Source organism: Euprymna scolopes, chromosome 18 (genome assembly GCF_053919585.1).
Source record: "Euprymna scolopes isolate OS-2025 chromosome 18, ASM5391958v1, whole genome shotgun sequence".
NCBI classification, from domain to species: domain Eukaryota; kingdom Metazoa; phylum Mollusca; class Cephalopoda; order Sepiida; family Sepiolidae; genus Euprymna; species Euprymna scolopes.
The window spans coordinates 63,919,582-63,939,581 of NC_136499.1; the positions used below are offsets into that span (position 1 = coordinate 63,919,582).

Sequence of the window (20,000 nt, forward strand, 5' to 3'; positions counted from 1 at the left end):
TATTTGTATTTTATTATTATTTTTTTTTTGGTTTATTACTTGTTTTAGCGTGAGCTTTTTTATTGTTCTCTGTTATGTTGTCTTTATCATTATTACTATTATTTATTTATTTATTTTATTTTTTTCTGCTGATATGTTGGTGCCTCTGCTTTTCTGGGTCGCTTGAGTCGCTACTGGGCTGCGTCCGGTCGACTACTGTAGGGGCGGGATGTGAGAGAGGAGGAGAGGTCGGGGTCGGCAGCTGGGTGTTTAGGATAGTGTTGCTGGGGGTAGGAAGATAGGTGAGGGGAAGGGAAGGGGAATAAGGGTGACATTCCTTGGGAGTTGTTAATTTATTTATTTTCATGAGTGGTAGTAGATTATTATATTTATTTTTTTATTATTTTTTTTATTGGTTTGTATTAGTTCAGCTTACTTTTAATTTTAGTTGGTTTGTATTAACTTTTGATTTTAGTTGGTTTGTATTACTTCAGTAACTTTTAATTTTAATTAATTTTTTTTAATATATACTGCTGTTTTATTTATTAAGTTTCTCTTAGTATATTATTGTTATTTTATTTATTTTTGTTTGTATTATTTATATGGGAGGAGGTAGTGGTAATATCCTGTTAGGAATGTGAGGCGGGCTGTGAGCTGTGTGCAGTGGTGTATCTGTTCTAATGGGTTATGGTTGTAATGATAAGTGTTAGGTGGGAGCCGTATGTAGAGTTATATATATATATGAGTGGTAGTAGATTTTTATATTTATTTTTTTTCTATAATTGGTTTGTTTTACTTCTGCTAACTTTTTATTTTAATTGGTTTGTATTAACTTTTGATTTTAGTTGGTTTGTATTACTTCAGTAACTTAATTTTAATTAAAAAATTTTTTTTCATAAATATATACTGCTGTTTTATTTAATAGGTTTCTTTTAGTGTATTATTGTTATTTTATTTATTTATTTATTTTTTTTTTATATTATTTATATGGGAGGAGGTTGTGGTCATGTCCTGTTTGGAATGTGAGGCGGGCTGTGAGCTGTGTGCAGTGGTGTATCTGTTCTAATGGGTTATCGTTGTAATGGTAAGTTTCCCCCGAGGCCTCACATAACTACACAACTTCCGGCCCCTCATCCAGCATGCTTTGAATCGACCTGTTACGTACACCATTTGAAAAGGGAAAATTTTTCCGAAATTAATAATGGAATACGTCGCATAGACTTACAAGTAAGACATTTTACCATACAATTGAATAAATATATATATAGATATATAAAGATAAAAAAATATATACGTATGTACTTACTGGTTTGTAAATTGCCACTTGTTCTCGTCTCCTCTTACCAACAGCGACTATAATTCATTCCTCGCATTGTGACAGCCTTCTAAATCTCTTTTACACAAATATATATACATATATATGCATATATATACATACATACGTATATATATATACATATATATATACATATATACATATGATGACTGTAACGTCTTGTCAGACGAGTGCCACTCTCTCAGACAATTAAAGTCCATGAGCCCAAAAATGACTTTTTTTTAGTCCTACCGGTGAATTCACACGCTCAAGCAGGCATGATACTGAAGATGGTCATTGAATCAATTATTAAATGCTTCCAGCATTTCAAGCCTCCACACGTCACAACTTTTCCATCGCCACAGGACCACTTTTATAGACAAATGCCTGAGGGATTATCTATACACAGATGATGTTACAGAGTCTTAGCTTTGTACGACAGGTAAGTCTCTCTCTCTCTCTCTCTCTCTCTCTCTCTCTCTCTCTCTCTCTCTCTCTCTCCCTTGGTTCAAAATGTTGAGATCCAGCAACAAGCAAGAGTAAGATAGCCAGCAACAAGTTAAACTGCTGACCAGCTTAAGGCGGGTACTGGTCTCCTGCTTTATGGTTTTTTAAATTAGAGATTTGCTTCTCCTAGAAAGGCTGCCTTCACTACGGCTTATAGGATTCCTCTCCACCCCAACACACACATACACACACACACACAAACACACACGGTGCTAGTTGGTCGTTGACCCCGAAAAAGGGTTCAATCGCTCTTTGGAAGGTCTTGTTTTTAATTCTTCAGGGAGACTAGTCAACCTCCTCACCAAACAAGTCTGGTGGGGGTACCAGTTTAGTCGCCGGTGATCCGGCAGGTAGTACTGGATTACATGGTACGTCGCATATGACATGACCAGGCATAACTTCACCGAAATATGTTCTATGATACGAGGAGCCTTTTATTATTCTGTAAGCACGTATCAAGGTTACCATAAATAATATATATATATATATATATATATATATATATATATATATATATAGTAATTTATAAGATATATATGGCGATTAAGCTACACTGAATATTCGGCGTTTCATCCCCTCTAGGACTCCTCAGACTTATGCGCTAATAAATCCCTTTTCCCCCATATATTTCTAACGTGTGTTTTCGCTAAATTTATATATATATATATATATATATATATATATATATATATTGTCTAAAGAAGTCTTGAGTACTTTTGAAAAGGGATGCTAAAATAAAATTAATAACTAAATCATGCAGTTTAAATTCCTGGAAAAAACAAGTAAACTGAACATATTGCATACTTTCCATTTGCATAAGCCGACTATCTGCTATAAAGTTTACAATTGTACAAGAGAATTGAACTATATAACATTGACTCATATAAATTCATACTCATTTAGATAAAAAGGAGATAATTAATAGTTAATGTAGACTCTATGGGCATAGAGACGAAACAATAAACCACATAATAAATGAATGCAGGAAACTAGCTCAAAAGACACAGGCACGAATACTTAGGGAAGGCAGTGAACTGGGAACTCTGCGGACAACTACATGGTTCAAATACAAACCATAGACAGCGCAGGAAAACGAAAACTACAAGATCCTTTGTAAAAAGACCGGATGTCATAATAATTAAGAAAAACGATACAAACTACCAAATAGTAGATTTTGCCGTTACAGGAGACGAGTGAAGAGCAAAAAGACAAAAAAAAATGAAACAAATATGCAGAACTTGCTGGAGAACTTATAGGAATATGAAACCTGAAGAAAGTAATATAATTCCAATAATTGTAGATGCAGTAGGAATAGTAAAAAAAAAAAAATTTTTAACTTGGAAAAAAGCCTTAGATAAATCGGAATCGACGGGAAGATTAAGATTATGTAACAGACGGTAACACTGAAAAACAGCCGAAATCTTATGAGCAGCAAATTCTAACATATATAAACTGCAACAGAAGTGAAACAAAAAGACGCAACCAAAAGAACTAGTACACCAAAAGGGAAAAGTGCATAATCTCAATTCCACTCCTCTCTTCCTTTCACTTTTCATTTCCCGACTCCTCCCAAAAAAACTGGCGTCAGCACGACTGGCACCGCACTAAATTGAAGAGTCAATGAGGATGGAAAGGCAGAGGAGAGAAAACACCAACCAAACCTCTATCGGATGAGTGCGAAAAGGACTGAGACCTTAGAGAGGTTCATTACAATTCAAATTCAAGTGAAGACCAATGATCGCTATCAACGAGAAATCAATGGTAAATTATTGTTGCGATAACACAAAATAATTTGCGAATTGTATCGAAAGAGGTGGAAAGTACTAGAAATCTGGGGAGACTTGTTGTCACTCAGAATCTAAGGAACACCACAAGTTGTTTTCAATGAGAATATTTTTATGATAGCCTGTGTGAAAACTCCTAGTGAGTTAATAATAATAATAATAATAATAATAATAATAATAATAATAATAATAATAATAATGAAAATCCTCTAAAAATTAATGCAAAAATAACCAGACGGGCGACTGGCGGAATTTGATACTTGACTGAAAAAGGGAACTCTTTTTTATTCTTTTTTGGCAAAAACAGGCAGAATTTTGCGTATGTGTATACATATATACATGCACGTATGTTTGTACTAGAAAGGACTGCTAACCCGCCCACTCCTTACCCTTACCCTCTACTGACCAACGGCCTGGCATTTAACTCAAGACAGGAGCCCTGAGAGAGTTAGGTATTAGTACACTCGTGACAAAAAACTCTTTTAAAGAAACCAACGAAATGTGAGTTTATGTCTTAAAAAAAAAAGTTAAATGTTACTTCGAATTTATCTCAGAAAGCAGTCTTTGTTTCGATATAAACGTATAATTCTATTTGTCAATTCAAATTTAATGAAAATCTTATAAAAATGAATGCAAAAATAACCAGACGGGCGACTGGCGAATTATCTAGTAAAATGTTAGTTCGAATTTATAACAGAAATCATTCTTTTTACCAATATTGACGTAGAAATTTGCCCCGTCTTTGAAATAAGGAATTAAATACTATTACAGCGGCGGGGAAAATTGCCGCTCTCCTCTTTTCTCGTACAACATTTCCAGTGGCTAAGCAGTATGGTGTAAGGTAGACCTATCTTCAAATACCCTCTTTCAGAGTATGAATTTCGACTTTTACCAAGTAGAATATTTATTTATTTATTTTCATGCCCCATATGCGTGTGTGATGGTGCACGATACCTCTTGTATACACAGGAGCTTTACACTATCCCTGCATCAGAACCACAGGTAAAACAATTCTGGGCTCGGTGTTGCCACAAACACCAAAACATGGAAAATGTCAATTACAAATAATCCAAACCATGGGACACAGAAGAAAGATTTGGGTGTCATGACCGGCAGGCGCTCCTTCGTTAGCCAGCATGGGGGAACCGGTCGTCATCCTGCGAATGTTGGCCAACTTTCTAATTTCAGAAACTCAAATAACATGGACGCTGAACAGGTAAGTATGACCTCTAATTTCAGGGAACAAAATGATACCGAACAAACACAGCACAGCCATGATAACCATCAAAATGAAAAAAGCCGAAGAAAGAAATGGACAACAAAAGAGAATAGACTCCTAATGGAATGCTATTATAGAAGTCATCCTAAATATAGATATGGAGGTTATCGGAAACGAATGAAAGAACTATGAAGCCTATCCAGTGACTACCATGCGACAGAACAAAGAATTGCGGACCAAGCAAGGCTGATACTCAAGAAAGGTTGGCTCTCTAAACTAGAACTAACAGAAATTCAGCGAAAAATAAATGATGAAACTGAACAAGAAGTATCCCCCAACGGAACCGCACGTAGAGCAACCCCACAAGTTGAAGCCTCACAAGTAAAAACACCAAAGGCTAAAGACCAACAAAGAACGAAGTCTACAAACGTGGAAACCGAGAACAATGAAACAGAACTATCAGAGAATGAAGTAAATGAAATAAATAAAATAATACAGCTGATGATCGAGGAAAAAACAAAACTCCCATCGTTAAGGAACCAAGAGCAAAAGAAATTAAAAAACAGAAACAGAGAAGGTTAACAAACTCCTCCCACTTATCCCAACAAATACAATCACAGACTTAAACAACCTAATTCATGCAGGCGCCAAAATGGTAAGTATGAATCTCAAATCAGAAAAACAACCGGGGACAAGCGGACCGACAAAACCTGGATGGGAAATAAGACTAGAAACCTAAATACACAAACATAAAAAAGAAACCAAAATGATCAACAGGAAGAAAGCAATGTGGAGAAAACGGAATATTGGAAATGTAACTGACAGGGAGAGGCTAAACAAGAAACATGAAGAACTAGACCAAAAAATAACAGATAAAGAAGCGAGATTGAGGCGATATAAATATAGATCTGTACAATGCAAACAAAACAGAACATTTGAAACTTATGAAAGCCAATTCTACCAAAATGTGAACGGAGAAAAATAAAAACAGAACAACCAAATCCGACAGAAACAAAACTCTACTGGGGTAAAATATGGGAAGAGCGGCGAGATCACAATAGAAATGCGGAATGGCCAAAAGACATGAAAGAAGAGTTACAACAAATAGAAGGAACAGTGAGTGAAATCGACAAGGAAACCCTAAAGAAAACCATAGGAAAAATGGCAAACTGGAGAGCACCAGGACACGACGGGATACATGCATACTAGTTCAAAAAATTCGCAACTTTACACGAAAGGCTATCCCAAAACCTGAGAAGATGTATACAGGAAGCAAGCGTACCAGACTGGATGACAAAAGGTAGAACCAAACTACTACAGAAGGACACGGAGAAAGGAACCATCCCTGGCAACTATAGGCCAATCACGTGCTTACCAACTATGTGGGAGATACTGACAGCACAACTGAGAGAACAAATCTACCACTCGCTGAATAACCGTGGACTCATCTCCGAGGGGAAGAAAGGATGCCAAAAAGGAAAAAGAGGAACACATGACCTGTTATATATATAGATCAAAAGATCCTAAAGGAAGTAAAAAGGAGGAGAAAGAATTTAGCCATGGCATGGATCGACTATAAAAAAGCGTATGACAGGATCCCCCAAGCATGGATAATAGAATGCCTAAAAATGTATAAAATACCAAGCGGGATCACCAACGTAATAGAAAATGCAATGAAAACATGGAGACTGGAGTTGACAGCTGATGGACAACACATAACAGAAATTAACATACAAAGAGGCATCTTCCAAGGAGACTCACTATCATCACTACTGTTCATCATAGCCATGATGCCCTTGAACAGAGGAAAAAATGAACCACCTGATGTACATGGACGATCTGAAACTTTTTGCAAGGACCGAAAAGGAGCTAGAGACACTAATTAACACTACTAGGATCTTCAGGCATATTATCCAAATGGAATTTGGAATGGAGAAGTGCGCACAACTAGTTATAAGAAAGGGAAAACTGGAAACGGCAGAAGGCATGGAACTACCCAACCAAACAGAAATGAGGGCACTAGGGGAACAAGACGACTATAAATACTTGGGAATTCTGGAAGCGGACACCATCAGAGCAACAGATATGAAAGAGAAAATTGGAAAGGAATACCTCAGGAGAACAAGAAAACTCCTGGAAACGAAATTATATAGCAGAAACCTAATAAATGGTATAAATATATGGGAAGTATCACTAGTAAGATACTCTGGACCGTTTATAGGGTGGACAAAAGAACAACTGAGACAACTCGACCAGAAAACCGGGAAACTCATGACCATGCATAATGCACTACATCCAAAGGACAATATTGACAGACTCTACGTGAAAATGGAAATACGGCGGGAGAGGACTGATATGTATAGAAGACTGTGTGAAGGACATGAAAAAAGAACTAGAAAAATACATAATGCAAAACACTGAAAGGATAATTATGGAAGCGAGAGACACTGAAAAGAAACAACAAAACAGAAAACAGAGAGACAAACGACAAAACGAGAAAAGACAAATGGGAAGAGAAACAACTCCACGGAAGATTCATAAGAATGACAAAAGATGAGAATAACCAAAATACATGGACATGGATGCGAAAAGGACATATAAACCGAGAAACTGAATCTCTAATAACTGCAGCACAAGATAACTCGATAAGAACCACCATATCAAAGCAAGGATCGATAAAACACAAGAAAACAGCAACTGCAGACTCTGTGGACAAAGAGAGGAAACGATAAACCATATAGTAAGTGAATGCGGCAAACTGGCCCAAAAGGAATACAAAAAACAGGAATGACCAAGTGGGGAGGGTGGTTCACTGGGAATTGTGCAAACGACTGCATTTTGAGCGTACAGACAAATGGTATAAGCATAAACCCGCAACAGCACTCGAAAACGAGAGCCACAAAATCCTATGGGACATGGACATACAGACGGACAAACCCACCCAAGCAAGAAGACCAGATGTTGTAATAATTAACAAGAAAGAAAAATCCACTCAAATCGTAGACTTTGCTGTCCCAGCTGACCAAAGGGTAAGCATTAAAAAGGAGAACCGAAGCAAATACACAGAGCTAGCCAGAGAGTTAAAAGGGATTTGGATGATGAAGAAAATCAAAATAGTACCGATAGTAGTAGGAGCACTAGGAACAATTCCGAAAAACTTCGAAAAAAGAATGTCAGAAATTGGAATCAGAGGAATAACTGCAAAAGTACAACGACTAACGATAATGAAAACGACGGAAATATTAAGGAAACCCCTTGAATGCGGAGAATAATACGAGAAGACAATATAACGAATAAGCTTTACAGGGAATGAAGAACACTGAAACTGCATATCTACAAGTTCTACACCCCATTATGCAGCTCCCCCATTGTTTCATCACCGCTCCCCCCAATAAAAAAGTGTACCAAAGAGCCGAGAAGGGTCCAGAAGGACTGAAAGACCGAGGAGAGAGCGCTAGTCAGACCTCGGCTGGAGAAGCGCAAAGAGAACTGAGACCTTGGGGAGGCTGAGTGCCACTCAAATTCCAGTATAAACCAATGGCCACTGCCAGCGAGAAATCAATGGTGAGAGGCTGTTGCGATGATGCAAATTCATTTGCAAATGCTATCGAAGGAGGTGGAAAGAGCTGGACGTCTGGGGAGACTTGTTGTCACAGCTTCTAGAGAACACCACAGGTTTCCAATCAGATCGTTTGTTGACTTGTGTGAAAGCTCCATGTGAACCAATAATAATAATAATAATAATAATAATAATAATAATAATAAAACTAACGAGATGCAACAGATATACCATACTACGCTTATACACAAAACAATGAAGAGACAACTTCAAAGAATTACAGACTAATTTCCTGTTTATCAACCACGTGGAAGATTTTAACGGTATACCTGAATAGAACAGATACGCAATTCCCTGAAAATCGTGGGCTACTCCTAGAGGAAGAAAAGGTACGCTGGAAAGCAAAAATAAAGTCACGTGACCTGTTATACACAGACCTAAAGATCATGAATGGAGTAAAAGAAAAATAGCAATAGTATGGATCAACCTAAACGACACAACTACTTGTCTTTTTGTCTGGGATCAAAGTGTAGTTCATTATTTTCTGTCAGTGAAGGATGAATCATTCTAGAATGAGGCACTTTTTTATTTTTACACGATTCAGTTCCAATTTTATGGAGATGGATTTACCTCACAATTAAATTAGACCTTGTTTTATTTATATTGTTTTTTTTTATTTTATTTATATTGATTTTTTATTTATTTTTTATATTGATTTTTTATATTAATTTTTTATTTTATTAATATTAATTTTTTATTTTATTTATATTATCTTTTTATATCATTTTTTATTTATTACTTTTTTTATATATTTATTTTTTCTTTATATTAATTTTTTATATTTGTTTTTATATTTGGTTTAATTTATTTATTTATATTTATTTTTATATTCATTACTTGTTTTATTTATATTGATTTTTATTTATTTATTTTTTCTATTTGTTTTTTGTTTACTTGTTTTATTTATATTAATTTTGTTATATTTGTTTTTATTTATTTATATTTATTTTTATATTTATTACTTGTTATATTTATATTTATTTACATGTTTTATTTTATTTATATGAATTTTTTATTTATTTATTTTTTATATTTGGTTTTATTTATTTATTTATATTTATTTTATATTTATTACTTGTTTTATTTATATTTTTTATTTTTTATTTATTTTTATGTATTTATTTATTTTTTATATTTGTTTTATATTTATTGATTTATTTATATTTATTTTTATATTTATTACTTCTATTTATATTTATTACTTGTTGTATTTCATTTATTTTTATATTTATTGTTTTATATTTATTTTTATATTTATTACTTATTTTATTTATATTAATTTTTATTTATTTTATATTTGGTTTTATTTATTTATATTTATTTTTATATTTATAACTTTTTATTTATATTTATTTAAATGTAATATTTTATTTATTTTAATTTTTTATATTCGTTTTTATTTATTTATTTATATTTATTTTTATGTTTATTACCTGTTGTATTTATATTTATTTTTTATTTATTTATTTATTTTATATTTGTTTTTATTTATTTGTATTATTTTATACGTATTACTTGTTTTATTTATATTAATTTTTTTATTAATTTTTTATTATATTAATTTTTATTTATTTATATTTATTTTTATATTTATTACTTGTTTATTTATATTTATTTAAATGTATTATTTTATTTATTTTCATATTTATTACTTGTTTTTATATTTATTTTTATATTTATTTTTATATTTATTTTATATTTATTTTTTATATTTTCTAATATTATTAATTGTTTTTATATTTATTTTATGTCTTTTTATATTTTTTATACTTATTTTAGTATTAATTACTTTTTATATTTTTATTTATTTTATATTTATTTTTATATTAAGTTTACATATTTATTTTTATGTGTATTTTATATGTATTACTTGTTTTATTTATACTTATCTTTTATATTTATTTTTTTCTTAATTATTTATTTTTATAAAGGGTAGGTAAATAAATAAGGATTACAAAAATCTTACGTCATACTCCCGCCATGAATTAATAATTTAATGTTTAAGAGAGTACATAATATCTGAGAAAATTATCAATCTTTTAGAGAACGTAATAGAAACATAGGGACTGGCATTGGTAGCTGAAATATTACAACCTGACTGAGATAAGAATACAGAAAAGCATCTTCCAGTAAGATTCTCTATCTACACTACTGTTTATCATAGGCAATCATCATACTCGAGACAGGCGACGCCGGACAAAAATCCACAGAAACAGAACAAAGCATAAACCGCCTGATGTATATGGACAGCCTGAAGCTATTTGGAATAAAGACGAAAATTAACAGAAAAAAGCTGATAGACACAACCAAAATCTCAGATAGCTCATTCAAAAGGAATCTGGAATGGAAAATTGTGGACGACTAGAAATAAAAAAGGTAATACTCGAAACGACAATAGACTATCAATGCAAGAGTAGATAGCAGTACATCAACAAAAAATGAAAGAGAAGAAGGAAAAGATTACCTGATAAGGAAAAAATAAAACTCTTAGAAACCAAATTATAGAAACTTGATCAAATGAATAAATACTTGGGTAATATTCCTAATAAGAGTGTCTGAATAATTCATAGGCTCGACAAAAGAAAAAAAAACTCAAGTTATTTGAACCTGAAACTAGGAAACTACTGAGAGTATATAATTCACTAAAGTCGAAAGGTTATATCGATACTGTATAAAAGTGGGCGAAAGAGTGGAAACTGGTAAATATACAATATTGTGTAGATGACACAAAAACGAACGAGAAAAATCATTACACACGACACAGAAAGTCTGTTCATTTAAGCAAGATTTGCCATCATAATGAAAAATATAAAAGTAGCGAAACTGAAAACAAAAAGACGAAGAAATAAAAGAATCGAAAAGGGGTAGAGCTAGATTGACAGTTTATAAGACTGGCCAGAAAATAGACGCACAACATGTAAATTTTAATACGAAAAATACATCTAAACAGAGAAACGAAATCGCTATTGAAAACTGTACAGAACAATGTTATCAGAACGAACTATATTAAAGTAAACAAAATACACAAAACCAGTAAATATAAATTTTGTGGACAAAAAGATGAAACAGTAAACTACATAAAAAGTGGATGCAGCAAGCTAGTTATAAAAGAATACCAACACAGATACGAATATGTTGGAATGGCAGTTTTCTGGGAACTATGCAAAGGTCTGAAATAATCTTGGAACATTATGATTTGTTCTGAAAACATGAAAAAAGACTGAGAGAAATTGGAACCAAAAGGTCAAATGGACGACCATGACGAAAACAGCTGCAATATTAAGGAAACTTCTTGAATGCGGAAACCAAGATGAACTTTTAACGCTAAATAAATGTATGAAAATTACATGTAAAAAAGAATAGAAAGAATATAAATGCAAAAATGAAAAACAAAAAATTGCCATCCCAATCCTAACAAAAAGCGATGACACAAAATAGTGATAAGGAGTCAAGTAGGATGGAAAGATCGAGGAGAGAGAAAGAGTACTAACCAGATCTCCACTAGAAAGATGCGCAGAAAATGTTGCGACTAAAACTCCCGAGGAGACCAATGTTCGTGGCCACCGAGTAAGCAATGCTGCTGAGATAAAGTGAAATCATTTACAATAGTAATCTAAAGAGGTGAAGATTACTGAAAATCTTGGTTGACTTGTCGGCAATCAAACTCCCGGGAACACCACTAATTATAATCAGTGAGCAACCATTGATGATGTACCTATGTGAGAACTGTTAATAATAATAATAAAAATAATAATAATAATAATAATAATAATAATAATAATAATAATAATAATAATAATAATAGTAGTAGTAGTAGACTAAACGATAAACCATACAGTAAGTGAATGCAGCAAACTTGCCCAAAAGAAATACAAAAATAGACACGACCAAGTGGGAAGGATAGTACACTAGGAATTATGCAAACAACTGCATCTCGAACACACAGACAAGTGGTGCAAACATAAGCCGGCAACAGTACTTGGAAACAAGAATTACAAAATCTTATGGGACATGGACATACAAACTGATAAACTCATACAAGCAACAAGACCGGATGTCGTCATAATTAACAAGAAAGAAAAATCCTGTCAAATCGTAGACTTTGCTGTTCCAGCCGACCACATATTATTTAACTTATTATATGTAATTTAACTAATTATATATATAATTTAACTAATTATATATATATATATATATATATATAATTTTATTTTTATGAATGTTTTACTAAGAGATAAGAAAAGGAGAAACGGAGCAAATACACGGAGCTAACCAAAGAGCTGAAAGGGATATAGAAGGTGGAGAAAATCAAAATAATACATATAATAGTAGGAGCACGAGGAATACTCCCGAAAAACTTTGAAAAAAGAATGGGAGAAATTGGAATCAGATGAATGACTGAAAAAATACAACGAACAACAATAATGAAAACATCTGAAATATTAAGGAAAACCATTGAATGTGGAGACTAACCCACATGAGCAACAAGCGCGGACCAGACAAACTGCTGCAGAGGAAAAAATGAGACGCCAAGAACATTGAAGCCGCATATCTACAAGTTCTCTAACACCATCATCATCCCCCCATTACCTCATCACTGCCCCTCCTTAAAAAAAAAAAAGTCAGACCAAACAGCCAAGTAGAGTCAAGGAGGAAGGAAAGACCGAGGAGAGAACACTGACCAGATCTCTGCTGGATAATTGTGAAGAGAATTGGGACCTTAGGGAGGCTTATTGCCACTCAAATTCCTGAGAAGACTAATGGCCGCTGCCAACGAGAAATCAATGGCAAGCAGCTGTGGCGATAATGCAAATACTATCGAAACAGGTGGAGAAAACTGGAAATCCGGGGAGACTTGTAACTCAGCTTCCAGGGAACACCACGGGCTGTTTTCAAGGAGAGATCTTTGATGATCTGTGTGAAAGCTCCTTGTGAGCCAATAATAATAAACAAGGAAAAGTCCTGCCAGATTGTAGATTTTTTGCCGTTCCAGCAGTCCACAGAGTGAAGATCAAAGAGACTGAGAAGCGGAACAGAGAGCTCCAAGGGATCTGGAAAATGAAGAAAGTCAAGATAACACCACTAATAGTAGAAGCACTAGGAACAATACCGAAAAACTTTGGAAAAAAGAATGGGAGAGATTGGAATTAGAGGGATGGTCAAGAAGATACAACTGATTTCAATAATAAAACTGCAGAAATATTAAGCAAACCCCTTGAATGTGGAGACTAACACCACACATAAATTACACACAAACTGAACACAGAAACGGCTACAGATGCAAAACACAAAGGAACCTCACATGAAATCATGAAAACTGAAATTGTATAATTGTAAGATACTGCCCCTCATTTTTATCGTATGAGTGCCACCATAAATGGGGTACCACGCCAAATAATGAGGTTCAGGTAGGATGGAAAGACCGAGGAGAGGAAACACTAGACAGACCTCCGCTGGCTGAGCGCAAAGTGGACAAAGAGCTTGGGGAGGTTTATTGCCACCCAAATTCCAGTGAAGACCAACAGTCGTCGCGAACGAGAAATCAATGATAAGCTGTTGTTGCGATGACGCAATTTTTTTTGGAAATAATATCGAAAAGAGTGGAGAGTACTGGAAGTCTAAGGAGACTTGTTGTCACTAAAACACCAGGGAACACCACAAGTTGTTCTCAAAGATGGCTTGTGTGACTACTCCTAGTGAGTAAGTAATAATACTATTACTACTAATAATACTACTACTACTACTACTACTACTAATAATAATAATAATAATAATGATAATAATGATAATAATAACCACTCGACAAGATGCCCTGGTTGAAAACTCCTTGTGGGTAAATAATGAAAAGAAAGTACTTACCAGAAATGATTTTTTTCTTTAGGAACTTTTTTTTCTAGTTGTCTGCTTAAAAGTCATGTATGATGAAGAAAGATATATGAGGAGAAAAAAATAAAGAGAAGAGGGAAGAGGCAAAGAGGAGGAGAAAAGAGTGAGGGGAAAAGAAAAGCAAGGCAAAGGAGGGAAAAGGAATTAGGGGAATGAGGCTGAAAGTGCAGGTAATGATAACATGAAAAAAGGATGCAGAGAAAACGAATGGGGAGAAGCATTTTTAGTTTCACTCATTTTTTAAAACTTCTTTTATCTATGCTGCTGCTGCTGCTGTTTTTTGTGCTCGGTGGTTGTGCATTAGAAGTTGTGGGGGGGGGGGTAAAAGAGAAGGATAAAAATAATAAAGAAACAAAATTTAAGAAAGAACAAAGGAAAGAGGCGGATGAAAAGAAAGCTGATATAGTAGAAACGGGTGATAAAAAGTGGGTATATATATATATATATATATATATATATATATATATATATATATATATATATATATATATATATATATATATACGCACACACACAAACACACACGAAAAATAGATGATGGATACAATTTGATAAATTACAATATTCATTAATCTATTAAATTCAAACAAGGAATTATAATCCTTAATCTATGGATTTTCAAACACACGCTGTCTAATCAGAGTATAAACATTAATGAAAAATATATATAATATTTATATAAAAATAATTATATTTATCTTAGTAATTCCCTTCCGCGTTCTCTCTCTCTCTCTCTCTCTCTCTCTCTCTCTCTCTCTCTCTCTCTCTCTCTCTCTCTCTGTGTATATATATACACACACACATTCAGAATATTTATGGAATGCGTATTTATAAACCTCTACCTTGCATTAGGCACTTTTAAAAAGATATTGTTTTAAGTTTATTTTAAGAATGTTTCACTAATTATGTATATATTATTTAACTAATTATATATATAATTTAACAAACTATATACATATATATTATCTTATTTTTATAAATGTTTTGCTAATTATATATATTATTTAGCTAATTATATATATAATTTATTTAACTAATTATATATATGTATATAATATATATATATATATATATATATATATATATATATTGTCAACACCCGCCTCTCCCCCCCTCCCTTGTCTTTCTTCCTTTTTCTTTTTTTTTTTCTTTTTTTTTTTTTTTCTTAAAAACACCTTTTTTCCAATGACTAACAACTACTTCTGTTTCCAGCTGTCGGATCGTAAACATGATCCAACATCGGAAACATATGTAGCCAAACAGATAAAATGGTAATAAAAAAATAAAACATGTATATATATATATATATATATATATATATATATATATATATATATATATATATATATATATATATATATATATATATATATATACTAGCAAAAGTACCCGTCGTTGACTGGGTTCAAAAATAGCGTACAGAAAATGGACTCTGATTTATGAAAGTATGATGGGTTATGAACAGGTTGTAATGAGATAGCTTCGAATTTGGGGGTATCAAAACCAAAGCAAAATATGATGAAAGTAAAAATAAAATAGATAAACCCCATAATTTATTATACCATACCTGTTTACACTTATCACAATATTTTGTGGATCTATATTAAAAAACCTTGCTAAACTTTGTGACATATTTCCATTCCATGGAGGTCAGGCGCGAACGAACACCCCATAATTTTATTATACCATATTTCTTCAAACTGAAATATAATTATCAAAGTATATTTACGCAGATAGATATGAAAAGTCTTTATTAAAGTTTGTGCCTATTTCCATTCTATGGAGGCCAGGCGCGAACGCAGACCCCACAATTTTATTATACCATCCCTATTAAAGTTAAAACATACTTATCAAAGTATTCTCATGTATATCTATATCAAAAACACTTGTAAACGTTTTTTTTTAATATTTTAATTTTTTATTTCCATACTTTGTGGACCAGGCGCGAACGCAGACCCCACAATTTTAATGAACCACTGTTCTGCGAGATCAAACATACCCATTCCTGTGTCTCAGTGCATCTTCTATCATTATATGTAATCAGTTTTTTAAAATAGTCAACCATATAGGAGCCTATTCGTGACCACACACACACACACACACACACACACACACACACAGACATTCAGCTTTATATATATATATATATATATATATATATATATATATATATATATATATATATATATATATATATATATATATATATGTCATTTGTTTTTGTTTTTGCGATACGTTTGGAATGAATTCAATTATTTCCGATAGTGCATTTTTACCTAAATGCGAGTTGGGAATAATTTTCCCTTTAACCAGCTTGGTACCCCCACATGGAGAGCGGCATACATATTGTTTTTAAAATACAATATTATATATATATATATAATTTGAACATCAAATTCTCAAACTTTTGTTTTGTTTTTTGTTTTTTGTTTTTGTTTTTTTGTTTTTTTGTCGCCTATGGATACGTGCATATATTCGCATATACGTGTGTATCGATAAATTTAATTGCATCGACAAGTCGAAGTTTCGGTCTATGCGATCACTTCAAAAACAAGTTATAATGAAACGGATTCATGGATCGAGTGGCTCTGGGGAGGTCCCTATTACAAAACTATCCAATAATATATATATATATATATATATATATATATATATATATATATATATATATATATATCAGTTCTACTACTAAATTATTTTAGTATCAAGCACTATTGCAACACATATATACAAGATGCATTACCTTTACAATAAGTTTCAATTGATAGTGTGTGTGTGTGTGTGTGTGTGTGTGTGTGTGTGTGTGTGTGTGTGTGTGTGTGTGTGTGTGTGTGTGTGTGTGTGTGTGTGTGTGTGTGTGTGTGTGTGTGTGAAATTGATAGTAAAACAAACAATAACATAAGGCAATACAAAGTGGTAGGATGAGGTGAAAAGATGAGGAGAGAGAGAAGCGGGATGAATGATGTTGGGTTAGGTCGGGAGATGAAGAAATCGACGGCGGCAGTGACGACGACGACGACGACGACGACACCGACAAATGTTGAGTGCCGTCGCGCTTGTTGGTTGGGGTATCTCACTGATCCGGCCCCCATACGGGTGGATTCTATTACTAATCATGTCGGCGCCGGATTTGAGGGCATTTTCAACCTGGTAAGTACGATTTCCTCGCGCAACCCGTAACCCCCTTTTTTTTTATTAAAGTATCCTCTACCAATATCAGATAATAGAGTCCCACTATTCCATGAAAAGTACCTCAAAACTACAAAACACTAAATTCAGAAAAACACAACTCTCAAAATTGAAATGGAACCGAAGTAGAACTAGATCTTAGATGAATAGATAAAAGTTTGATATCATATATATATATATATATATATATATATATAGCTCAGCATGAGTGTGATCTCTACAACAAAATTGTAAAGGCAAAGCTGGCCTGAAGTGTCACTTTCCTTTCAACAAATGATAGAAACTGCTCTCTATCACGTCTCTACGTATGTATATACGTATATGTATTAAAAATAATTAATGTAAATTAAAAATAATAATAAAAAAATAATAATCAACAATAAAGAAAGTGGAAGATGGTTTCTGTCAAAAAAATAACTATATATATATATATATATATATATATATATATATATATATATATATATATATATATATATATATATATACATGCGAATATGTAACTTCCTCAAGTACTTGTCGTCACCCAGCAACAGACGTATACAACGAATCACACCAGTTCAATACCTTGGAACCCTTTTATATTAGGTTGGTGCAAAAATAATGTCGTCTATTTATATATATATATATATATATATATATATATATATATATATATATATACATATATATATATATATATATATATATATTGGTGCAAAAATAATGTCGTTTATATATATATATATATATTTATATATATATATATATATACTTAATTTACTCACATAAAATTAATATACGAAAGTATAAATTTATGCGTAAACTTTAAGTATTTACTTCAAAAGTGCTCAATACGTACGTAGAGCTAGTTAGTATAAAATATTTATGGTGATTAAGCTACACTGAATATTCCGCGTTTCGTCCGACCGCATAAGCCTGAAGAGTCCTAGAGTGGATGAAACGCGGAATATTCAGTGTAGCTTAATCGCCATATATATTTTATAACTTACTATATATATATATATATATATATATATATATATATATATATATATATATATATATATATATATAAACGACATTATTTTTGCACCAATATATATATATATATATATATATAAACGCAAAAATACTGTCGTTTATAATATATATATAAACGCAAAATAATGTCGCTTTTATATATATATATATATATATATATATATATATATATATATATATGAACAAATGATTAATAAAACATGTTAAAAGACATCTTGAAAAAGAGTTAAAAACATATTTAATTTTAAAAAAGGAAGCAAAAGACAAGTTGATAGTTCTTAATCCGCGGAGTTTCGAAGAAATACTCTCCTTCTCATCAGAGGGTAGGAATTAGCAAAATGCAGGATCGGATTTTGCATATAAAAGTATTTAATGAAACTACAATAAGTCACAGATCTTACTTCGTTAAAAAAAAAAAGGTGAGGTAAGGGGAATAGGAGGTAAAAGAAAAATGATAAAAAGATTTCACATGAATGGATAGTCCGGTGAAGGGTAAAAAATCCAAGAATGGTAAAATCCAAAACTGTCGAATTTAAAATTTCCAATTCAATAACCGACATCATTTTTGCACCAACATAATAGATAGGATACTAATAATTATGATCAATAAGAAGAGATTTGACGAATTTTGGGTTCATAATATCTGAGGTAACCATGAGCTTTGCAATTAGTGCGAGACGGCTCAAAAATGTCTAAAGTATAGTAAAGAAGCATGGAGAACAAGTATTACTACGACTGAATGAGATGTAGAATATTTATATCTTAAAGTCTTCAAATAATTGAAATGTTCTAAGGGGCAGGACGTGCGCGATTCGCATATTTCTTTGCGAATTGTCATTAGTTCCAATGTCAGTAAAATTACAGTTCAGATGTGATTTTCTATGTTAATGTATAATTTGCATTTTTCGGATTATATGTTCTTCTATTCTCGTTTTGGTTCTCATGTTCACGACGTTTCAGCCAATCTAACCTCCGGCCTTCCTTTTGGGGCTTGGTAGTCTTTATTTTTAACTTGAGTAGCATCAAGTCGAAGTCAGGAACCTGGGCAACAGTTTTCTGGTGATTGGAGTTCGATCCTCACTATAGGTGATAATAACAAATAATAACATAAATTAACAATAATCTATTCGATCATAACCTACCCGGAGTGAGAACAATCCACCCTCGAGAATTAACTCAAGTGTTCAATTTGACATTCTATTCAAGTTCCTGAAAACTAAAGATTAGACGAGTAGTCCAAATAATTCAATGAATACGAATCCATTAAAATTATACGAATAGTTAGAAAAACTTGAACCTTTATTAAAAAAAAAATACATGCATTTATTTTTTCGTGTCACTATAGCAGAATACCCAATATAATAAGTATATTTTACCACAAGACCGCGTTATGAACTCTTAACAAATTTCATGTTTTTATTTTAATGCTCTAAGGACAGTTAATGAACACACAAATTATTATTAATTAAAAAGCGAGGA

General features: G+C 32.4%; 1 protein-coding gene across 2 annotated transcripts in view; it reads left to right on the forward strand.

The window, feature by feature from the left end:
- LOC145297638 (protein Wnt-8b-like) overlaps positions 1–20,000 on the forward strand; it is a 164,118-nt gene that overhangs the window by 72,433 nt on the left and 71,685 nt on the right. The window contains exon 1 of one of the 2 annotated variants that reach the window (XM_080143744.1): positions 17,332–17,459. The exons of the other annotated variant lie outside the window; for it this stretch is intronic. Coding sequence (XP_079999870.1) covers positions 17,347–17,459 — 113 coding nt within the window. The 5' untranslated portion in view covers positions 17,332–17,346. Of the gene's footprint in view, positions 1–17,331; positions 17,460–20,000 lie in introns of those variants that run through there. 2 annotated transcript variants of the gene reach the window in all.